The sequence below is a fragment of the Numida meleagris genome, chromosome 3, assembly GCF_002078875.1.
Source record: "Numida meleagris isolate 19003 breed g44 Domestic line chromosome 3, NumMel1.0, whole genome shotgun sequence".
Taxonomy (NCBI): Eukaryota; Metazoa; Chordata; class Aves; order Galliformes; family Numididae; genus Numida; species Numida meleagris.
In genome coordinates, this window is record NC_034411.1 from 76539822 (window position 1) to 76563863 (window position 24042).

Consider the following 24042-nt stretch of genomic DNA (forward strand, 5'->3'; position numbering starts at 1 on the left):
GTTTGCAGCTGCGACACGCGCCGGGGTCGGTGCGCTTCTGTATCTCTGCATCTACATGCGCGTGCTAACCGGGGCATGGGAGTTCACTCTGGTAGCGTAACTCGTGGGGTTTCTGGATGTGTCGTCTGCATTCCTGTTTTAGAAATCTAAACCCCTTAGATTTAGTATGAGGTTGCTCCAAAAGTAATGCCTCCTATTTGCTTTCATGGAAACTACAATGGATGCAACGAGCGCAATAATGCTGTTTGATGGCACAAGTTCTCAGTTACATCACAGTATTTTTCAACACAGTCACCACCATTAGCTGTGCATTTTCACCAGTGATGAACAGGAGCCTGCATGCCGCATTTACAAACATCTGCACCAGCAGAGGTGACCCACAGTTGCTGTTGCAGCTGCTGAAACGCAGCAGCCAGCGCCTCACTGTGCTCGCAGCCACTGCTCGGCCTCCATAACATCTGCCTCTGATGTTGTGGGCCAACATAATAAAACAGGAGGCATTACTTTTGGAGCAGTTACCTTGTCAGTGAGCCACTGAGGTCCCAAGGTTGAGGAACACTCTTTTGTGTTCAAAATATCAGGGTTTCTTCCCTAGAATTAGTGTTAAGGTTAAATTTTGAACAGCGTTTCTGGAAAAGGAGGCCCAGTTTATCCAGAGTTCTTGTAACTAGAATCAGCGGCCCTCATTCTCTCCTCAGAAGTCACTGCACAGATTAAAGTCGCAGAACCATTAAGGCTGGAAAAGACCGCTATGATCACCTAGTCCACCTACTGACCCATCCCCGCCATGCCCACTGACCGTGTCCCTCAGTGCCACATCCACACGGTTCTTGAACACCTCCAGGGACGGTGACTCTAGAACCTCCCTGGGCAGCCAGTGCCAGTGCAGCACCACTCATTCTGAGAAGCTTCTCAGAGCCTGCTGCACACTGAAGGTGGAGACACTCTTCCCTCTAGTGGTGTGTCTGAGCCATTTACATGCCCAGCAAAGAGATTCCTGGTCTTATGATACAGGGATTTTAAATGTTACTTTGCAGAGTCATTAAAAGCAGCACCATCACTTTTAAATCACTATGGCTTACAGTTGAACACCAAGAAGCACTCATTTAGTGCTTCCATTCAGTGCTAGTGATAGCACAAGGGGAAATGGCTTTAAACTGGAAGAGCGTAGATTTAGACTATTAGGAAGAAATTCTTTACTCTAAGGGTGGTGAGACGCTGGAACAGGTTGCCCAGTGAAGCTGTGGATGCCCCCTCCCTGGAAGCATTCAAGGCCAGGCTGGATGGGGCTGTGAGAAACCTGGTCTAGAGGGAGGTGTCCCTGCCTACAGCAGGGGGTTGGAACTAGATGATCCTGAATGCCCCTTACAACCCAAACCATTCTATGATTCTATGATTCTGTGATTCTATGATTCTATGATTTACCATGCAGGTGACAGAGCGCTGGCACAGTATGCCCAGAGAGGCTGTGGTAGGTTAAGTGGCAGGGAAACAGCCATTTCACTGAAATGTGAAATGGTTCACTGAAGAAATGGTGCAGAGTCATGCATAAGGGGATCTTAGGTGACATCTATAGCAATCATTTAAGGTGTTGTTAAAGGTTAGAGCCTCCCTATTAGAATATGGTAAAGGATCACTGGACTGCTCTTCTGTTCCTTCCTCCCAGCTCCCTCCTTTGGCTGTGCCTTCCTGCAGCTCCAACCATATCAGGCTCATTGAACTGAGAGCTCTGGTCCCGTGATTCAAGTGTCTCCAAGGCAGTAAGATTTTGTTGGTCAAAGAAGTTCACTTTGGCTTTCAACTTGGAAAATTTTTTCTCCTAGACTTCATTCACAGATAGCACAGCACAACAGGTTTTGTCCTTGATGTGAACATTTTGGGAAAAAAAAAAACAAACAAAAAAACAGTATCATAGAAACCCAGTTAAGAAATAAATTATTGTTAGCCTGCGTCCTTTGGCCAGCACAATGGATGCACTGTATTTGCCAGGTTACAGAGAAGGGTGGGGAGCAGAGCTATTTGTCCTTCAAACCTTTAGAGAGGAGGGAGCGGACTGATTCCAGACATAACATCACTGAGTGCCTCGACTGGAAACTCCTGCAAGAGATGCGCTGTTCAGCTGCATTCAGGCAGATCGCTACCCAAGGCTCCTCGGCAGTATTAACATTTAGTCAAAGGCATTAATAAAAATAATACAAGTCAACAGCTTTTTCCATTAATCATCCCTATTTAAAAAAATTGCTGAAAAGTAGACCTGGGACTCATCAGACAGTATTTGATATAGATCATGTAGTTCCTGTGTGTACCTCCTGTTTCAAAAGAACTGCAGTTTGGTTAGAAACACACACTGGTATTTCTTGGGTCACTTAGCTGTTAACTATTCCTTATGTCTGCACAGCTGATAAAAAAATCAGTAACTTTAATCTTTTTACAAGACTACTTTCTCACACAATGCTGAGCCCTGGCAACAGCCCCACATCCCACCAGTATGCAAAAGCAGAAAAAATGTGATACAGTAATTTCCCCACAAGCTGAAGAAGTGTAAGAAACTGCTGCTGGGCAGCACCCTGTATGATGGGGCTTTCTTCTCATGCTATAGGAACTTCTTTCAAAGTTATGGAAACGTAACTATACAGTGTGGAGACGAAGGAGGGAGCCTTATAGGAAATATGTTGTTATGGCTCTGGCCCCATTAGCAGAGAAAGAAAGTGTGCTAATAATGAGAGTGTAATTATGCCACAGTTGGAAAGATGACTTCTCACTCAGCTCACTCTTTTCCTACTACTGACTCATCACTGCTGTACAAAGACACCCTTCATTCAACTGTCAAAATGGAAGGGAATGATCAATGAATCAGGCTGGGAGGGGAAGAGGATTGTTATCCGTACTCCTCCAGAAACAGAGCCCTCCCTGCAGTGTTTTCCCCAGATTAGCTGGGAACCTACCCACCAGATGGGTGCTCTTGCAGTTTGTGTACAAATTTGCAAATCCTTCTCAAAAATTCTGACCTGTGCTGCACAAAAACAGTTCTCTTCCCAGTGCAGTTTCTCTCTTCTACAGCAGCTATTAAGGCTTAAGATCCTGCAGATTTGTGCTGAATACTGGAATAACTCTTTAGAGGGCTATGCCTGTTTGTAGCAACCTTCAAAAGAAATACTAAGGAATGGGGAAAAAAAAAAGTGATATTTTAGCATCATGGGATGCCTAGTAGCTGTTAGAGAACCAAAGGACAGCTGAGATAGCACTTCTTACCTTTTACTATTAAAAATGGATTCTAAGGCTTCTATAGATACACAGTACTGGCAAGCTGTGATTGTTTTTTTCAGTCTCCTATGTCAGGTAATCCTGATAACAGACATGAGAACAATATTTAGATAGAAGATAACGTGAGGAGATAGGAATCCAATTTGTGAAATTACAAGTAGAGAAAACATCAGATAAAGAAGTAATTTAATGAAGTCATTCAGCCATAGAAGTAGAATATGACTGGAAAGGACTTTGAGATGGTCATTAAGTCCATTTTACTGAAACAAATAAAGGAATACTTTCAGAGGCATATGTCTTGCAAGAAATACTGAAAATCCTTTGCCTAGTTAACTTTACTGTGACCTCCCATTCATGTCCTTCCCATGACCAGGAGACAGCTGAAGGGAAACTGGAGTTTTTTCCATTTTTTTCTGTTTCAAGGTGTGATCTGGAGGCTCTAAAGACGTGTAGACTGATTCCAGTGCACAATCATAAGCAGAGAGCTCAGGAGGGTTTTGAGAAAACATCCTTCGTGGTTTTGCGTAGTTAGAAATGGGTTTTCTGGCAGGTCACTTCACGCGTAAAAGGTCTTACTGGCAGATTAGAAGAGTCTTAAATATTTGTGGTGTATAAGATGGAAGACTCAGAATGTAAATGTCATAAGATATCACACCCTTGCCTTACAGTCCCAAGAGCTAGGGAAAAAGCCACAGCCAAAAGATACTTTGTTCCTGAGTTGAGCTAACCAACTCTGGGTATGACTAGCTTTGTAGGATTTTTCCTTACAGATAAAGAAGTCATTGTTTTGCTGTTCTTCTGGGGCTTTGAATTAGCTTTCCATGGGCTTTACGTATAGTCAGACTTTGCTCATTTATCTGAACTTTATTTCTTACTCTCTACTTGTGTACCAACACACAGTTGAAGTTCAAGAGGCGGTGATTTGGAAATACTTATTCCTGCTCAATTTCATGTAGTTACTGTATTCTTAAGTGAGTATAGTTCTTTTAGTCTCCCAATTACCATCTTAATCTGATAGCTAAAGCCTTGTTTTATACTAACTGAAGGACGGAGTCATTTGTGTTAGTTCGAGATGCGTCAGTTGTCTATAACGTTGCACTCACCAGGTTGAGAACTTCCTGAGATCTTACCTGTGAGTCACTGGAAACTATAACCTGAAGATAGTTTAGCATTTAAATATAACTGTGAAACTTCAGGTTTCACAACTTCTTTTCAGAGTTCAGTTAGGGATAGGATTAATTAAAATTCAAGTAGCCTTCAGGCTAAGGTTTAAAAGACAACACACATTGACTGGCATGTATTTCACAAAGAAGTCAGCATCTGACCTCTGCCAGCATCATCGTAGGCTTATATATTCTAGAAATGGGCACCAAAGCAAAGCAAAGATTTTCATGCCAGTTCAAAGGCCGGTAGCTGCACTCAATGTGATTCTTTGCTCTCACTGGTATTAAAGGTAGCTAGTTCCTAGGCTTTTTGGACAACCCTGAACATGGAAAGTGCTCTCAGAAGTACTTGTGAAAGTAACTCTGGAATGATGTCTGGCTGAAAGATCACTGGTCATTTGCTTGACCTCTTGCTTATGCTGGATAATGCACATCTAAATGGCTAAATAAATACAGAACATCAAAAGAAAGTATATATGTCTACAGCCTGCTAATATCTGTGTTCTCTCTATATCAGACTTCTAGAAGTGCTTGAAAAACCCCCACAAGGTGAAACTTACCCAAAAGCTTGGGTTAATAGCTACATCTCAAAGGGCACATCTAGCAGTAAACCTGTTCATGTCCCAGTTGAGTAGAACCCACGCAAGCCACACCTTAAAATACCAGCAGCAGATCAAACATTTACACAGTATCAGTTGGAATGTTAGTGTACTCAGGGTATGAAGGCACAAAATAGCCTCTTGCTTTGTTCCTGCACTGTAGCCTTAATTCTAATAAAGACAGGCATTCCTAGCACCCACATCTGTGGCTACATCATCTGGGGGCGAGGCAGTCATAAGACTATGTTGATTGTAAAGAATTCCCTACTTTGGTAGCTCAGAGCAGCCTTGCGATGAGCTGCAGGAGGGACTTCAGACCAGCATGTGAAGGATAAAGCCCTTTCCATGTCCCATGGAAGTTTGGGTCCAGCTGGAGGCTTGCAGATCAAGAAAATGTGCTTCCTTCTTATCTGTAGTAACAGCTACAGAGTGAACGTTCCCAGTATTTGGACCTGAGAAGAGAAAAATACAGCAGGTAAGAGAAATGGCCTATGCATGGATGGGGGTGAAATAGGGCTAAGAGATGACTCCATATGCATATGATGTTTTCTCCCCTCCGCATGTATGCTGCATGCACACAGTGGCATCACAAGACGGTCACTTCCAGAGGGAGGGAGAAGAAACTGCTGCCAAATATTGTGCAAGAAGTTCTTGCCTCCAGCACACATCAGAGAAGGTGGCCTTTAAACTCTTGTCAGTCCTTTTAAAAGTCTCAGCAGACACACTACTTCTCCAGTCCGCAGTCATGAGATTCAGTAAGATAGCTGCAAAGAAAGGGGAAAAGCAAAGAGTTTTGCCAGCCTTGGTAGAAAGGCACATTGATTCCAGCTGACACTCAGGTTTTCTAGTACGTTATGGCTAGTATTGTGCCTGCAAAGCTTTTCACAGGACGGATGACTCCACTTGTTAAAAGGATCGTTCACGGGAAAGTGCTGTGAGAGCGTAAGCACAAGGAGTTCTGGGAGATACGCAGCAGCACCGGCAGCGCTGCTTGCAGTAACAAATTGATCTCAGATACTCCTTCATGCTATAAATTGGTTTTACCAAAACTCTTGCTGTCCCAGAAGAAAGAGGTTTGCCAGGAACAGTTTGAGATCCAAGGAAAAGCCAACACCTGGCACCAGCTGCTGCTCCCCCTGTGGGGTCCCAATGGGTCTTGATCTTTCTCTGGGTGTTAGACAGCAACACATCCCTCAAGTTTTGCAGCCTGCTTCCTGTGCCAGAAGTTGGGTGAGAACTGGTCAGTAAATTGCAGAAGCAAAGATCTTTCTGTCCCAAGCAAGGCTGCAAGGCAATTAATTAAGATGTATACTGATTTTGTGTTCAGGATTAGTATCCAAAAGCCATTTTTTTTACTAGAGGAGGAAAAAGAGATACACAGTTTTAGTATTCTCATAGGAAAAATAATTTTAATAAAGAAAGAAAAAGGAAGCAGCAGCAGGGACTTTCGAAACACCTTGTAGAGTGGAACCCATACTACTCACTTACAAATGAGCCCAGTTCTTTCCAGCAGTCTTTCAACACTATGAATGTCCTTTTCCCCTTCCAGACTTCCAAGACCCACTCCAAGTCACTTGACATATTGCTGCTTAACCAGAACCAAGCACCAGAACAGCTGAAGCTCAGGCTTTCAGGCTTTTACAGTATTAGAAGGCTTTTGTTTGGGAGAATCTTTGAATAGCACACATTCCAACATCTTAATCTTCAACTTAAAGCTACAAAGGCTGGAGGCAGGTACTGAAAGATTTCTGCTGGTGTGTGTTGGAATCCCAGCTTATTTTCCGTCTGAATGGAATAAAAGAAAGTTTTACTGTCTCCTTGGCAGCTGTCCAAGAATCCTCTGGAGAGACTGTAGTGGTCCCATGTTCCACTATGAAAGGACTCCCGCTCCTCATTGTCCTCAGCAAAAGCCCTGCAGAGGATGGGCTCTGCAGGGCTCAGTCTGGGATTGGCAAAGCTGAAAGGGCATGTGGCAGCTTGCACAGCGCAGATACAGATTAAGGTCTCGGCCACGCGGATGCATCTCTAATAGACCAGTAATAATGTCGGTGAATTAGAGTTCACGTCCCATTGGCGGCAGACTGGGTGGCTGGTGGTTTTGGTAACATTGCAAGGTTTTCAGCAGTCAGCCAGGAGCTCCCCGGTATGCTGCCAATGCAGCTGCTTTTGGCAGCAGAACTAAAGGCATGAGAACTTTTCCTTGGCAGTAAAATTAGTTACTCTAAGCTTTCACTTGCAAAGCTCAGCTTACGGAACTGAACTGAATATTGCAGCTTTTTCCATTGAGTCATGCTTCAAAGCACACGGAAGGCACAGGAATTTTCTGCTCTTGACTGTGGCAATTGGTTTCAACTAACGTGGGTTGTAGCAGAGAGAACTATCAGTTCAGGTCGTTACGGAGGTTGGACTCCTCTCATTAACAGAGTTTTCCAGACCAGACGGTCTACGGTCCTATGTCCAGGACAGGTCAGCAAGTCTTGACTAGAGTACTATTTAATAACTAAGATATAGCTGTTACTGAATGTATTTATATTCATGAACGTGACTCCTTTTCCATTCTCAATTATCTATAGACAAATTACTATAGACAAATTACTTTGGTCCCGTGTGGAGCCAGAAGTAGGACTCAATGATCCTTATGGGTACCTTCCAACTCAAGATATTTTATGATTCTATGACTCTCCTGTTTAAATATAACAGCCACCAAATGTAATAGGTAACTAATATAAATTGGTTAGAAGAATAATGGCTTAGCAGTGATCAAGCGCACTGAGGAATGGGAGACACAGCTATTTTTTATGTCTTTGAACAGCCTCCTCTTCCCTATTACAATGATGGCGTCAGTTGTCTTTACTTTCTGGTGCCATGCTATTAGCACAAGGCTGCAAGGTTTTAAGTATATTTATAGATCAAAGTCAAAAGCCAAACACATTTACAGTTTGTTTTATTTTCTGCTGTTGAATTTAAGAGTTGCCCTTTAAAGGAAGACCTCTAGGGTTGTTAATTTAATGCTAGACTCATCCAGTTTATTACTGACAATTGTTCACTAATGTGGCTTAGTTTCTAGTGGAGAAAAAAGTTCTGTAAAGAAATAAAAAACAAACACTGAAATGGAGTCAGACTCAGGGATGAAAGAGTTTAGGAAGAGCTTAACACAAACATCACGGCAGCATCCAGCTCCTTTATATTCTGCACGTGACTGACTATAATGCATAAAACATGCCAGCAAGCATTTACCTCATTCTCTGCTGAATCAGGAGCAAATGTCCTGTTTCATTACAATCTGCATAAATCTGTGTTGCCTAAACTCTGAGCACCCCCTTTTAAAGAAGATCAGGTCCCTGATCCAGTTCATAGCACCACAGCAAATAGCTGGGCCAAAATAAAAAAAGAGGATGGGAAGAACAGTACAGTTTTAGCATGAGACACTTTGCTCTGTGAAAATTTGGCATTACTTGAAGATAATGCTAATGTCTGTTTAGCAAGAAAGGATACTCTTATCACCTGATTCAGATATCACCTGATTCAGAAAGTGAAAGGGAGCAATCTGTTTTCAACTTGTAGCTCCAAGTCCAAAGTAATTTTCCAGTTTTAATGAAGAAACACTCATTTTGTACAAATGGGGAGAGTCTGTACTACGAGCTATGCCCCAAACAATCCTACCTTTATTGCTCCCTTGCAACACTTTGGAGAGCATTGCCACCTGAGTCTCAGCTCTGTCTCAGCCAGCACTGAGACCCTAGCTTTGCTGGTGCTGGGAGTGTTTCAAGCCGGTTCAGTGGTTTGATGTGCTTGAGAAACATGCACCCTGGCTCTTTTGAGTTACCAAGTTTGCAGTCCTCGGAGGTTCTCTGACACTTTCCTCTTGTTTGCCAGCAACTCTTCATGAAGGTACTCTTTACAAGTACCATAAACTACATTTTCCTTTTTCTCAGACTGCCTATCTTTGGATAACTTGCATGCTTCTTGCATTTACCATGACAGCTCCTGCTACAGCTTGGCAAGAACCTCCAGGAGTTTCTGATATGGATTTTTCTCACTTTCTCTGCTGAAGTGCAAGGTAAGCAGTATAGATTATTCATTTCTAACACATATCTTTCACCCACCTATGTTATTGTAAAGCCTCTTCCGTAATTTCAGCCACAGAATGCCTTAAATATGCTGTGAGGCAGTGCCCAAAAGTAAAAGTGCTCCTTTTTAGCAAGGTAAACAAGAACTGAGAGAACATTGGCTTTGAGATTGTGTTTGCTCAAAATCTTCTGCATCATGATCTGGTTCTACTGACAAATAAACTAGCAAAAAGACACAAAGAAACATTATAATTTCATGTGGCAATGCATTTCCAGCATTCCACCTTCCACTTCCTCAAACAAAAAACTTACACAGGGCTCTTTTCTTGTGTATTACATTTCATGGTTAAGTTTGACTTAAAGCAAAACTGGCTTTGTGCACATGCTCACAACCTCATCCTTCCAAGCAAGAAAATGGTGGTATCCAAGTGATCTGCCAAGAGTCACCGTGATGACACAGAGAAGAGAGGATCCTGCCTATCATGTCCTCACCTCATCTCCTAGGTTAAAAGCCATCTTAAAGAGAAAGGGAATGAGGCACAAGCAGAGCAGTACTGCATTTACATACATGTATGACTGGCACCATCTAAGAACACTTCTGTTTGAATTAATGTATGATGAGCATCTGCTGAATACTATCAGGCTAAGCTCTGAATTCAGAAAAGATGGCTAAGGAGACATTCTAGCTAGCTGACCTGAGTTAACAAGCACTGGAATCTTGATTCCTCCGGGCAGCCAGTGAAAGCAGCAAGTCAGGAAAAACAAGTATTTGGCTGTCAGAAATATTAGACCTTAGAGGAAAACCTTCAAGAAATGCTTTTCAGGGCTATTTAAAGTTATGTCTGTAAACAAAGACTTGTGCAGATCATTTATGAAGTCAGCTAGGGAACATAAAACAATGGGTCATTTGTGGAACAATATTTTTGGAGTCTGCTCCCTAGCCTTTTTCTCACGACAGTCAGCTGTAAAAGTTTAATGTAATTAAATGCTCTAGTCAGGTCACCTTTCAAAGAACTCAACTCCTCTTATTAAAATGATCATTATTTCCAAAGTCTCATAATTTCCTTCCTATTTAGTAAGGAAGTTTTATGATACAAAAATATATGGAAGGTAATTTTCCTCAAAATACAGGAAAGTACACATTCTAGTAGAGATCATTATCACTGTTAGAAATATCCTTCAGAAGTGAGAAATGAGATGTAACGTGTAGAAAGTCATTGAATGGTAAAGTTGGGAACCTCATCAAACAGTGAAGCTCTTCAGGTAGAAGTATGAGAACAGTGAACAGGTTTTAGGGGTGAGGTGGAACCATCTAGTCTGTTGACCCACAGACAAGCATTTTTCTGCAGACAGACATAGTATTTCAGAGGGAATGTTACAGAAGGGCATTAGGTGCTCACAAAACAGCTAAGTGTATCATCATCAGAGTCCTACAGCTATAAGATATTATAAGATTCTTCAAGGTGAAGTTTAAAGGTAAGGGTCTGGGTCACTGACTTTACATCCCCACTAGAAGTCAGAACTGTGTATAAATCAGAATTATAAACCTCATACTAAAGGCGGACCACCAGAAACATATAAAAGTAAAGAGATGTTTAAAGTCTTACGTATATAGTCAGAATAGTTCAGATGCTAGCCTCGTGTTAGACCACTCTTTTCCAAAACCTAATATTTGCAATACTTGATAAGTAAGGAAAAAAGAAGGAAAACAAACAAACAAACAACAACAAAAAAAAAAAAAACAGAAAAATTAAGAACCCTTGTGGGATACCAAAGGCAGCACAGGGAAGGGACTGCACCTTTAGTGGCTAAAAGCAGTGGTACCCAGATCTGTGCAACTAATCTGGCATCAGCAGTCTGAAGTCACAAGAAATTGCGAAAGAAGAAAAGAGTGGAGTTCAGCTTTGGCCAGCAACAGTCCATTTACACCAAACTGAAAATGCTTGTGCCTTTTGAAAATTTATCAGAGGAGGGAAGAATGTAATATAAGAAAAATAATGGAAAAATACATTGCTTGGATACCTCAATGTGTAGGATTTTTCTCTCGTCACCCAAGAAGTTGAAGTCTTAGGGTAAACATAACAGAAGTGTGCAGCTACACACTGAAAGAGTCCAAGAACATGAAACAAAGGCAAGATGCAGTAACAAGCACAAGGCAGATGTGCTTTTAGAATCACAGACTCATAGAATGGCCTGGGTTGAAAAGGACCTCAAGGACCATCTAGGTTCAATGCCCCTGCAGTGGGCAGGATCTCCAGCCACTAGACCAGGCTGCCCAGAGCCACATCCAGCCTTGCCTTGAATGCCTCCAGGGATGGAGCAACCTGTTCCAGTGCGTCACCACCCTCTGAGTGAAAAACTTCCTCCTAATATCTAACCTATACCTCCCCTGTCTTAGTTTAAAACTATTCCCCCTTGTCTTATCATTATCAACCCATGTAAACAATATTCCCCCTCCTGTTTATATGCTCCCTTCAAGTATTGGAAGGCCACAATGAGGTCTCCCTGCAGCCTTCTCTTCTCCAAGCTGAACAAGCCCAGTTCCCTTAACCTTTCTTCATAGGAGAGGTGCTCCAGCCCTCAGATCATCTTGGTGGCCCTCCTCTGAACTCGTTCCAAGAGCTCCATGTCTTTCTTGTGCTGGGGGCCTCAGGCCAGAATGCAGTACTCCAGATGGGGCCTCACAAGAGCTGAGTAGAGGGGGAGAACTGAGTAGAGGGGGAAAATAGGCTTCTCTTAAGAGAAAAAAGCAAAGTGCTAGAGACAGGTTTAATAAAGTTCAAGATAAATAGTTGATCAGCTAGAAAAAGTGCCAAGATTTGGGCAGAACCACGTCACAGTTAGGGTATGGCAGTTCTATTTACCCTTCTAGTTGGAATTAGCTTTTTTGCCTTTATTAATCAGGCTGTTTATCTGATTCTCCAATTGCTCATAGTCCAAAGAAAGCTCAGGTGACACACTAACTGCTAGTTACATCTGGTTCTGCAGCTAGATCTACACTGGAGGAGACAGGAGTTTCTTCACTCCCAACCATGTTCCTATTGGAGTTGTTGGCTCGTTCTTCCTTATAGTAGTCGTCCTTTATCCAGTCACTGCCATCATTTCCAAAGGCCAAACTCTCCTCTACGTACCCCCAAAACACCCACATAATGTCTCTGTTACCCAGCATTAATGCCAGTTTCTCCAGCACTTGCACCTCTCATAGTCACTTGATGCACTTTGTGCTTAATCACTGAAGTTCCTTTACTCAATCTGTATTTTAATTAGCAGCAAACGTAACATTGGACTGCTGCTAACCAAACACAGCAAAAGAAACTGCACCAGTAACCTAAATCACAATTATCCTTTCAGGTATGAGTGTATGGTACACATATGCATGGACAAGGCATGGTTGTTCTGTGGTTTGTTGCCCAGGAAGCTCTGCAGTCGTTAATTGCCTGACATGCACAGAGAGCGTGTGCTCACATTGCAGACATTGCCCACATCATTAGTTCGTTTCACACTTCATTTCTCCCTGTGAAGCATTTAGAAGTTTCACAGTCTGCATATCCTCCTTTAAAGATACTGCACATCTCTTCCGCAGGCCTTTGAGGAACTAACGAGCGAGATGTCTCTAGTTTATTAATTAGCTGCTTATCAGCCACACTCTACAGCTCCCTACTAGTTCAGCTGCTCAGCTCCAGTAATTAGACAACCCACGTTTCAGTCTTTCACAGCACTGCTACAGACAGAAAGTTTCACTGTTCCGGGACACAAAAACTATGGTATTTCTGGGAATTTTAGATGTATCTTGAATGACTAATAGAGATACCCTGCTTTCTGTATTATTCATTGCAGCTCCCTGTCCTAGGATGCACTCAGCCATCAATATGTAACATCACCGGTACCATAGCATCCAGATGTTATCTGAAAGCTTCTTTATTTGCCTCATCCAGACTAACAGTCAAAAAGCACGTATTCATGCTCAGTTTGATTCAGAATGCAAGTAATGTGGGCAGTACTTTTCAGACAGCAGTCCTTCTCAAACAGCAACAAAATCCAATAAAAAACATATGCTGTCTCTGCTTCACACAGTGAAAGCCTTGTGCGTATGTCCAAACTGCCAGTTTTTATTAACTACCAACAGTTTGTGCACTCACAGATTTCATCAGGTAAGTATCTCACATGCAGAAACCTGTAGAACATGAAAAACTGACTTTTTTTTCCAGTACATAAGATAACTGTGATTAATATCGTGCAGTGAGTACAACTAGAAGGGGAAGAGATCTCTTTAACTTGGCTTAGGTAGATAAATTCATTCCTAAAATATTTCTATGAAATACTGAATAGTGTTAATTACAAATGGCTCTCCAGGTCCAGCAATGGTCCTACTGCTTACTAGCCTGTCTGTCCATTTACACTGCAAAGCCACTCACTGATGCCAAGCTGTGTGGTTCTGTCCATCTCCACACAACCAAGCATGCAGGCTTAAGAGGACAAGCTGCTCCTAAGCAGAGCCATTGCAAATTCACCTTAACATTTGAAAATAGTAAAAAAAAAAAAGCATGTTTTTTGCCTTTCCCAAAAGGCAAGGAGAAGTAACACCACTTCCCAACAGGCTGTTATATGCTATGCATACACTGGCAAGTGAGTTGACCCCACGGCAGGCCTGCCATGTGTATGTGTACAGACACAGCTGACCAGATCTCAGCTCCCTGTCACCTGGCTCCAAACATGCCCCCAGGGCTGTAAGCCAGGAAGGGCACAGGATATGCCCTCACAGGGACACTTGGCCTGGTCTAGATGGCCGAGGGATCTAGTGCTAATGCTCACCACAGAGTACTCTTACCCCACAGTGCAGACAGCCACAGTCTCCATCAGTCAATTGAACTACAACTGCATCCCAGACAAGTGGGCTATAAGACAGAGTAACTTCTTTTTCTGAAACAAGTGCAAATTTGATAGCTGATTCTGAGGCTTGTGACCTTGCCAGCAGCCAATCTTCAGACCTCACAGTCTCTCATCTCTGGCTTTGACCTCCTGGTCGTTTGGGTAGTCAACTTTCAGACCTTCCCGTCACTCCAGTATCTGGCCCAAGCTTACAGCCACTTGGTTGCTTGGCTCCTGTGCTTTTTATCCTGTTTGTTGGCTAGTCTGTTTTGATATTTGCTAGAGATTATACACTGGCGTATGCTCCCATACAACATGCACTCCAGCCTCTCCAGTTGCTGGCACACAGCTCCTGTGGTCAGTGGTCCAATCACGGCCCCAAATCTGCTGGAATTCAAGCAGCGTTTGAATTCTGAGTGCTCCTGAGTGGAGTCAGGAACTGGACTTGATGATCTTTGTATGCCCCTTCCAACTCGGGGTATTTTGTGATTCTGTGATAGGTGGCAGTGTCCCGTATGGAGGTGGAGACCAGCACTCCCCATTACTGGCTGTCACAGTCTGCTTATTGTTGAACTCTTTTGATGATCTTTAAGGCTCCTTCCAGCACAAGCCATTCTATGATTCTGTCATTTTTCTTTGTGGTAAAAGACTCCGCATGCATAAGCATAAGCTGCTGCTAGAACAGTTGATAATGTAAACCATCTGGAGTGCTCTGGAGAATGCAGAACCCTTCTAGAAAATCTTACGTGTTCTGGTTAAGAATTTTATTTCATTTAAAAATTGGAAAAAAGATACTGGAAAAATAAGTTAATGCACAATATTGGTGTTTCAAATTTACATCCAAAGAGGGTGGATGGAAAGTTTCTCCTTGCTTTTTTAATAATGTACTTTTTTTTTGTCTGTCAGCTGTCATTCTGACTTCTTTTTATTCTTAACATAGCAGAGGCCAGTTCCAGACCTGTCCTACCTCACTTCACTCTATCTAGGTAACAGATTATTATTTAATAATATACTAGAATGGTGTACGGAATCCAATTTATTGAAGAAGCGTGAGTTGGGTCACCTTGTGCAATTTAATACAGAGAGTTATCAGATTCACCTAGTGAAATTTCATGGAAATTAATGGACAATTTCCCAGCATAGATTATCACTTCTTTAGTGAAATAGTAGTGATTATTTTTCTCTATATATTTTTTCTCTAATAATAATTCCAAACACACCCATGTAATTCAGTGAACTGCAATGAATTTATATTTTTCAGCATCACCTACTTGAAGTGCTGTTTACTCATGGCTGTGGCCTTCACACTCACAGCACTTGATCTCTCACATTTGTTGTCACTGCCTTCTGCTTCTTCCAGGGTGTCCTTTGGTTCAAATGTTGTTCTGAATGGCAGAATAAAATCTGCTTGTCCCGGGGACAGGTTAGGAAATGTTGCATCAATATACTTTTGAAAAGCTTGTCTTGTTGCTTGTATTTCAGTTTCCAGGCTGTCCTTCCAAGCTCTCATCTTTTCCAGCTTTTGTTCAAGAGTCTTTACCTGGTCTTCAGCAGCTTTCAGCGTAATCATCACTTTTTCCAATTCACCAAGATGTATAGTCTCCAAATCTTTCAGCTGTTTTTCCATTTCAATCTGACTGTCTTTTTGTTTGATACTCAGGGTAATATTCATCTCATTACATTTGTCTTTGTTTAATTGCTCTATAGTCTTACGATATAGTTCCTCAGTTAACATGCTTTCTTCTTTGAGCTGCTCTATGTGCTTTCTGTTTTAAAAGGAAGAAAATAATGGTATGGAATACCTGCGATTAAAGATTATAAAAAATAAAACACTTTATCTATTTCAAAAACCTTTCTTATTCAACTACAAATATGCACAAAATCAAGACTTACATAGGACCTCTGTAACAAAATAGAGTAATAAAAGGCCACTGATGACACAGAGAAGGGTAGCTGGATATCCAACTGCAGAAGATTCTGTTTCCGCAAGGATTTCCAGTGATATTTTAATGATGATTGTTTCCAGATGAAGAAATGTAACTTAAAGGACTAATATTTCATGCTTCATTTGGGTCTCTCTTTAGGCTGACATTTAAGAACATACTCATTTTCAAATAGACTTTGAACAACTCTGCCTCCAAGTAAAAATGCTGTCTCAAAGTGAAACATAGGAACTGATTTCTAAACTGCGGATTCATCCATAGTTTTTTTTTAAGTTGTACTGAGAACATCTTTCTATAAGCAGGTCAGTAATAAAGCATAGAATTTGTAACACAAAATATTATGGGGGCTGTTCACCAGAGCTGGCTCAGGGACATGTAAGGAATGACACGTTAGGCACCATTAAGGCTACAGAACCAAAGAGCTGAATGTAGAGGAAACAGTTTCTGCCCTCCGTTATTTTTCCCTCCACTGCTTATCTATCCGAATAAATTATCCTCCACCCTGCAGATTTCCTCATAGACAATTTTTTTTCCAGTTTTGCAGAGATGCCTTGCATGGCACAACAGGCCCACGAGCCCATTTTTCCAGTGATTGCACATCAGTCATAAAAAGCAAAACTTTTGGATCCTTGGTTTATGTTATTTGCATTTAGGAACAAAATAATAGGTTTTACTTCTGTGTGTGGAGTCAGTGAGGAACCTTAGGACTTTTGCTGGTCACCTGGCATTTCCAGTGGCTTTTTTCTAAAGAGTCTTTTCCTGGAAGTCCTGCCACACTGACATAACAGGCCATTTTCTCTAGCACAGCTCATCTAGCAGCCAAGTCAGGAAAGCACTAGGAGCACCTGTGCTGCATGGCTGCCTCGCTCAGTGCAGCCTCTCTCTCCTGCTTCCTGGCTTTGGCCACCGCTTGCATCTTCTCCTTGGCGCACTCCAGCAGGGCACACTGGAGCTTGTGAGCCATGCGCTGCTCTGCAGCTTCAGTCTCTCTCCTCTGCTCCTCCTCCATGTACTCCTTCATCTCTGCCTTTGCTTTCCTCACTGCTTCCTAAGCAAGGTTAAAAGTAGATGTGAGCAGCAGTAACTATTCATTGCTCAGTCATCTTTAGGCAAAGCCCAGCAGAACAACAGCCTTCAGGAAAACATTTTGGTCATAGGTTAAGAGTGGCCAGAGCTCAGTCCACAGCTCAGGACTATGGTGTAACAGAGGGAAATGTTATCATCAGATGGGAATTTTATATGGGGGTATCCACAGTAACCAACACACTGGAATACGTACACCCCAAATAAAAATTCTGGAGCTGTTTTTAAAATGAAACTAAAATTCTGGCATCTTTATGATGGCCTGATGCCAATTCGGGCAGTGAAAACTGCTGTTTTAGTACCATGCAGTAGACAAGTAGCATGTCCTCTGCTTCCATACAGCTCTTCTCACCACATCAGGCCCATCCGATGTCTTCCTAAGACCTTTCTTTGCATTACTTTGAGATTCTCTGCATCTTTCATCACCAGTAAACAAGGTGCTAACCTAATCATGTCCTTAAAAGCATCATTCTACATCATCCATGTTTCATGCTTAAGAACTAAACATTCCCTGATACACTTTCTTCACAAGCTCACATGGCTGGTGACATGGTTCAGAGTGAGATGAAGTCTGGTCCTTGCTATGCTTATCAGTAAGATACTGCTTGGTTTGGTAAATAAAGGTGTGACAACACTATTCTTAGGTGGTCTGGATGGACATACATACACGTGGCATCTCAGACAACTCAACTTATACCAATACACATCTGTTGCTGTCTATAGGCCATGCCAAATCCAACTACCCAGGAAAGCAGCTCAGCCCACCTAACTCTTCGCCCAGTGATCTATGATGCTTTGCCACCATTCACATTTTTGTGGATACTGGTTGTTTGTCTACTGCTGAGAAGTGGAGTGAAAAATACTAGGAGCTGCCTACAAGAAGCCCAGCTAAAGCTATTGTTGCAGACAGACAGCCCTGAGGCCATCAGGTGAAGGCAGAAGGCTGTCCTGTGTGGTTATCCTACACATGAAAGAACTTCCACCTCTCCAAGCTACAAGCGGCTAGCTCACATCTAAAATGAACTGCAAGAAAGACAAACCAGTGAAAGTGAAACACATTGCCATCACTTCAGTTATATCTGCCTTTTCTTTTGTTCTAGATGTAGAATTCTCTCTGCTCCCAAGTCACTAGAGCCAATTTTTTTTCCCGTGCAAATAATACGTGTTCAAACCCTGAGCACTGAGTTCTACGAAGATGTACAATAGACTTATGGCATGTAATTGAATGGTTAAACACAAGGAACTGAGCTTCTGCCAACTACTGTCAGCAGATGCTGTAACAGCGAAAGACAGAGCTCCTTTGGAAAGTAGCTCCATAAAATGAAGTGAGCTCTGCCAACAACTTAAGAGCACTGTAAACCTCACTGCTTTTCCTCTTGAAATGCCAAGCACAGTGCTGTGACTGCCTGTAGTACAAACAGCCAGCTATTTAGAATCTTGTATGCAACAAAATACCCAAGCAAACACTCCAGCGATTCCCTGTGGGCACCCCATAGGCTGATGGAAGGCAGTGACAGTGGTATGAGGCCCGGTAACACAGAGCAGAGAGTAGGGAACTCTGCTACTTTCCTCTCTCCTTGTACATACCTCTGGCAGTTCTCCCAGATACCCAAACAGCCATGTAAAATGTCTGCTAAGTGTGTACAGAAATACAAAGCTGCAGTCGGCATGCTTAATTTAGAAATACATGTATGCTGGCGGTTTTCCTTCTCCTCTGCTGCATCATTTAGGCTCCAGGTTCAGTAAATCAGATAAATACATTTCCAGCTTTGATGTACACAAAACTTCAGAAGAGATTGAAAGGTAAGCCTGTGTTTAATTGACCTTAAGAAGTGCACCTATCAGCTTAAGTGGCTGGCTCAATGAGGGCCTTACAGCCAACCTCCAACAAGGTCCACAAACTTGATTCGATTAAAAAAAAAAAAAAGTGAAATGTGCTGAAAGCAAACTAAAAATCCAGCTAGCTGAGAGCTGGAGTTCACATCTCAAATGAATGAAGGTCCTGGTTATCTCAAACATAAGAAAAAAAAACCCACACATTTTTAACATAGACTGACATTATTGGATGTCAAAAAGACAATTCCATCATATTTCTGACGTAAAGAAAGCAAACTATTCCATACCCTTATTTCCTTTCCAAGTTTTAGTTTAAGGTCTTGTACAAACACACTGTGGTTAGCAGCTGCCTCTCTGAGAGCTTTATCCACTGCATCTTCTTTGTGCTGTTCAGCCTTTAAAACAAGTTATTATATAAATACAGCTGCTCAGGCTCTATTAATATCCTATTAAGATAAAGCAGAGGTAATGTAATCAATAGTTTTGTATTTTCTATTTAAAATTAATTTAAAACCATATGGTAAAATGCATTTCGGCCCCTTTGGTAAGAATGTGCTCAATACAATAGCACTGAGCTGCCACAGTACTAAACACAATGTACACACATTTAACATAAAGGGAAGTTTCGGAATCTTACACAGCACCACAGGGAACAGCTTTACTAACCAATATCTCTTGTATGTTTTACAGGCCATTTTCTGGCCAGATATAAAATTTGTTGTTGGTTCAAAGTAGGCTTTGTTGAGATCAGAAACTGTGGAAATACACGCACACTGAAATATGTGCACTCAAAGATCTGAACAAAGAATGAGTGGAAATTAATAAAAGCTCTGTTGCTGTAACCTCCATGTTCTTTATTAATTATTCCAAAGAATCATAATTGTTTAAATGACAGTGGTATAACTTAATTTACCTGAGACCAAAGCTCAGCTTTCATTTTTTCAATGCGCTCTTGTACCTCTGCTTCCTTCCTTTCACGCTCTTCTTGTTGAATGCTTGCTCCAATCTCTGTACAATCAACATAAGAGGATCACATGCAGCAAATAACCAGAATGCAGAAAATTCTGCCTTCTCCTCTCACTGCTTTGTTTGGTTCTACAGCTAAGTTAAACATTACAAGGCTAAAACCCACGCAGTTTCATTTCACATACACTTACATATAGGTAAATATATGATAGCCTATGTGGTTCCACAAATGTAATTGTACAAGTTGGGCTTTAAAAAAGGGCCTTATGGAATTAGGGTAGAGTCCTGGCTCAGAACTTAAGAATAATTAAATCCTCTTTCTGAAGGTGCAAATTTTAACATTCCAAAGTTGAGGAAGATGCTCCAATGCCTTCATGCTGCTCTTGGAGCTCACAAGAAGTAATGGCCTGGTGGACACTTCTTAGGTATCTGGAACAGAGCACGCACATATAAAAAACCTTCTTTGCCTTTGGAGCTGCTGGACCCAAGGAAGGCTCAGGGCAGTGGTGCAGGAGCACAATTAATCCCTTCTGAAAAGAAGGAGCAGAGCAGCAAGAAGTGAGCCATGCTGTTGCGCTGAGTGTAGGACGGGAGTTGCTCCCTTTAGTGGCAAAATGGGGAGTCTCCTCATGATGAAAGTAAGCAGGCAGCTCTGCTCATTCATTGCAAAGGTCAGTCTTCAGCACCAAGGGTTGCACAGAAGAGAAGATGCTGAAGAGAGAGGTGGATAAAGTTGACTTCCTGCAATGTAAAACCCCCCCTCAAAAAGGGGACTTCAGATCGTCCCTCTTTCCTACTCAGTGTCTTGGCTAAGCATTGCATTGGATCCTATTCTCCATGCTTGGCAGGACTGAAGAGTCACAAATGCTTACCCTAAGTTATTAAGAAAACAAAAAAGGACCAGAAGATTCAAGCTTTCAAACAGCCACTGCAGGGCTGAATCTCCCACTTTCACTCCAGCCTTCCCTATCCACTTTATGGGTGGGCAGAGTCCTCTCATGGAGCTAACATGAAGTACATGGAAAACGGTAGAGGAATGAGACAAGGAGTCAACTGATTTACATCAGCAAAATAAACATTAGTCCAACAATGCAGAAATCTTAACAAGAAGCATGTTGTGCCCTCTGCACAGCTTTTCCCCAGTTCATTATACTTAGTAGTAATGAGAAAATAACTTAAAAAGACTTCCTATGGCTTTCTGGATGTGTTTTATGTTGTGTATGTCAACGTAGGGCAGAGGCCTTGCCTCCTGAGATGTACTCAGCATTCACTCCATTCCTCTCAGTACACTGGCAATCTCCTGCTTGTTTAAAATAGAAAAACCAAACACATTCCTATTGCAACATGTGTTAATTAAAATTCACAATGCAATTTCTACAAAACTGTATACCAATGATCAGAAACCTCTATGATAATTAGGCATAGCATATAAAGATGCTTCAGGCTCGTGTTAGATCCTCACACATACGAATGCGACCATATGTTCTCCTTCATCTTTGAGGTTACAATTCTGCTATGCCAGAAAAATCAACCCTCAGCCTTGGAGAGTGTTCCTATCAGCATGCCATATCATTCTTTGGAGCAGTCTGTCAGCTGCTTAGCTCTTTCCTAAAGTTAAGATAGTGATTATGGTTTTTTTTTTTAAACTTGTGTTCATGTTTAAGTTGTGCTATGTGTAACACAGACATAACACTGAGATTTAGGATGATAACTCTGCTAAAATAGCAGGATGAAAGACTCTTTTTGTTCATAATCCTATCAATATCAATGGAAAAATTGGTTTTGACTGAAATAAGATTTCAACTTGGCTCAAGTGATGGTCAACAGACAGACTTGGGTATGAGAAGGCAGGATTCAGGATACAGCATCCTAGCTGTGTCATGCTGAAGAATTAGGGAATGATCTTTGCAAATGTCAGCCAAGTGAGCCTTAGAAAACATTTGCTAAGTGTTACAGCAAATTCTGTTTCGCACTTCATTGTGCACAAATCTGAATGCCTTCATGCACCACAGGACAGCCGACCCTGCCTCCCTCCAAATATGCAGGATTTATGTGTATTCAGAAGGTCACCGCAGTTTTCTTACCAAGACTGCCTTCTTGACTCTTGGATAGAGAAGCACTTTGAGTTTTCCTAATTCTCAGAGCGTGAGGCAAGGATTTCGGAAACAAACTCACCCAGTATATCACGATGAGTGTAATACCGTGTCCTGAAGGGCTTATACTCCCGAATCCGATCGAAAATAGCGTTAGAAGGTGGTGGTGGTATTATTTTTGAACATACAGCACAGCAAACAAAGGAATCCAAATCTGCGCTTCTAATCATTGTGGTAACCGTATTTCTGCAATACGGTTACTGAACTGTCAGAACTGCACTCTGGATGGATCTCTTGCTTGCAGGCCAAGTCCTTATTGCTGCTACAAAAAAAAAAAAAAAAAAAAAAAAAAAAAAAAAAAAAATTAAATCGAGGGAAGAGTGGGAAATCACTGACTTATGTTTCACCAAGTTATCTGAAATGTTTGCCTTCAGATCGAGATTCCCATGCTGCCAGCTCAGTAATGTGCAGAGGTTGCAGGCATATGAGGGAGGTTTGTGTGAATCGACCCCTTCCAGCTCTGGTACAGCCCCCCACATAGCAACTGTTACCAGGTGGGACTCTGTGCTCACAGAGCTTGCCTGGTAATAGTTCAGCAGCAGCGCAGCAGGCTTTGGCTTTGTAGTGCAGCTTTTTGTTGCTGGATGTCAACAATTCCCATTCAAACCGTGTACTCTAAGGAGATTTTAGGAGCACAACAATAGCTGCTGCTTCAGATGTCTGAATCATAGCATTTTGTTGCTGCTGTTGGTAAAGATGGGAAAGTCAGCACAGAAGATATGGGACAGGCAAGGAGCAGAAAAAGCCTCTGCACGGGAAATCATTTTGACTCAGTTCCTGTCAAGCCAGCTATCATCCGTTGTGAATATTTATTACTATACTGAAAATGAAATTGAAGGAAACAGGACAAAAGAGATTGCCTCAGAGTCGTTTTCTTATCCTCCAGACACACAAAGGAAGCAGTGCTTTCAGTGTGAACAAATTTTACTACTAATGTAGTTCTCCTTGGGTGTATCTTTTTGCATAAATCCCAATTCACACGTCATTGTTATGTGTATGAATCAGATAACTACAATGGCAAATGCCAGTATTAATACCAGAGTGACCGTTAATTTAGTAACATTCTTTTCTGCACTGGCACTGCTTTACCTCCTATTTATATATCATTTTTGTAGCATCAAGATAGTCACGTATCTGCAAATAAATATGGAGAAGGTACTTAAAAATAAGAACAAATCTCAACATTCACTCCTCCTTCAGTCTGGGCACCATCAGTCTCACACCTTTCTCCTTCACTTCCTTTCACCCCCCCCTCCCCCCCAGTAACTTGCAGATCCATATTCACTCTACAAAATGTAAGTCAAAATTTAAGAACCCAAATCCCACACTTTCCCCAAATATGTGAAAATGAGACAGACTGGGCTTTCTCTCTTTGAATCGTCTGCATGTAGACGGGCCAAAGTGCGTACTTAAAAAGCTTGGTTGAAGGCCTTTTTTTGTGGCATTTTGTAATCATTCCGTTAAACTCATGCAAACATAGGAGAGTCCTGCATGTTAATGGCTAGCATCCTGTCTAGCCTTTCTTGCATAATGGCCCATCACCTCGCACTTAAAAAGAAAACACGTTCTACAGGACATGCAGAGCATCTGATGGTTCTGAGCATTCGATCAATTTACCTAGAAATTCTTTCACCAATCAAAAGGCAAGTCGGCCTCTCCTCACCTGCACGCTTTTGGATTTGCTCTAGGACCTTGCTGTAGGCTCCCAGAGAGGAATACATTTTAAAGGCTTTCAAATGCTTTTATATAGCTTGCTTCCCTTCTCGTAAAGGAGGCAGCTAAACCAAGATCCAGCTGAACTTAGCATACAGATGATTACAAAACACGGACAGGAGGAAAATCACATGTTCAAAAGAAAGGATTTAGATGCAAATACCGTAGCTGGAATTCCATAGAGATTCTGCTGTCCCCCAAGGTAGTCCATCATCTTTTTTCTATCTTCAATAATATTTTTTCCCCAGAAGCAACTCCCAGAGTAGCAAAGCAGATGCCTTTCACGTGTTCTTTCTTCCTTGGCCCAACAGAAGCCACCTTGGCCAGAAAGGGGTTAGCAAGAAGGTCTCTCAACTTCTTGGGCGCCCTTGAAGACAGTGTAA

At 41.9% G+C, this 24042-nt stretch overlaps 1 protein-coding gene and 1 long non-coding RNA gene across 2 annotated transcripts; one reads left to right on the forward strand and one right to left on the reverse strand.

Annotated features, from left to right (window-relative positions):
* LOC110396238 lies at positions 9-13633 on the forward strand. The gene is made up of 4 exons (XR_002436864.1): positions 9-91; positions 1990-5501; positions 9011-9086; positions 12934-13633. It is a non-coding gene; the product is annotated as an uncharacterized LOC110396238 (long non-coding RNA).
* Positions 15212-22204, reverse strand: C3H6orf163 (chromosome 3 C6orf163 homolog). The gene is made up of 5 exons (XM_021391749.1): positions 21969-22204; positions 19741-19835; positions 19115-19222; positions 16754-16956; positions 15212-15731 (listed from the first exon to the last, which is right to left on the reverse strand). Exons 1-5 carry the CDS (start codon positions 22114-22116, stop codon positions 15233-15235), a joined length of 1053 nt encoding a protein of 350 aa, XP_021247424.1. The 5' UTR covers positions 22117-22204; the 3' UTR covers positions 15212-15232.

What these genes read in the sequence shown, in the direction of transcription:
- C3H6orf163 (XM_021391749.1), bottom strand. Translation starts at nt 22,116, where the DNA reads ATGATTAGAAGCGCAGATTTGGATTCCTTTGTTTGCTGTGCTGTATGT. An exon ending in CACTCATCGTGATATACTGG is followed by an intron (nt 19,836 to 21,968) that starts GTGAGTTTGTTT and finishes TTGATTGTACAG; the next exon opens with AGATTGGAGCAAGCATTCAA. An exon ending in AACTTGGAAAGGAAATAAGG is followed by an intron (nt 16,957 to 19,114) that starts GTATGGAATAGT and finishes AACCTTGCTTAG; the next exon opens with GAAGCAGTGAGGAAAGCAAA.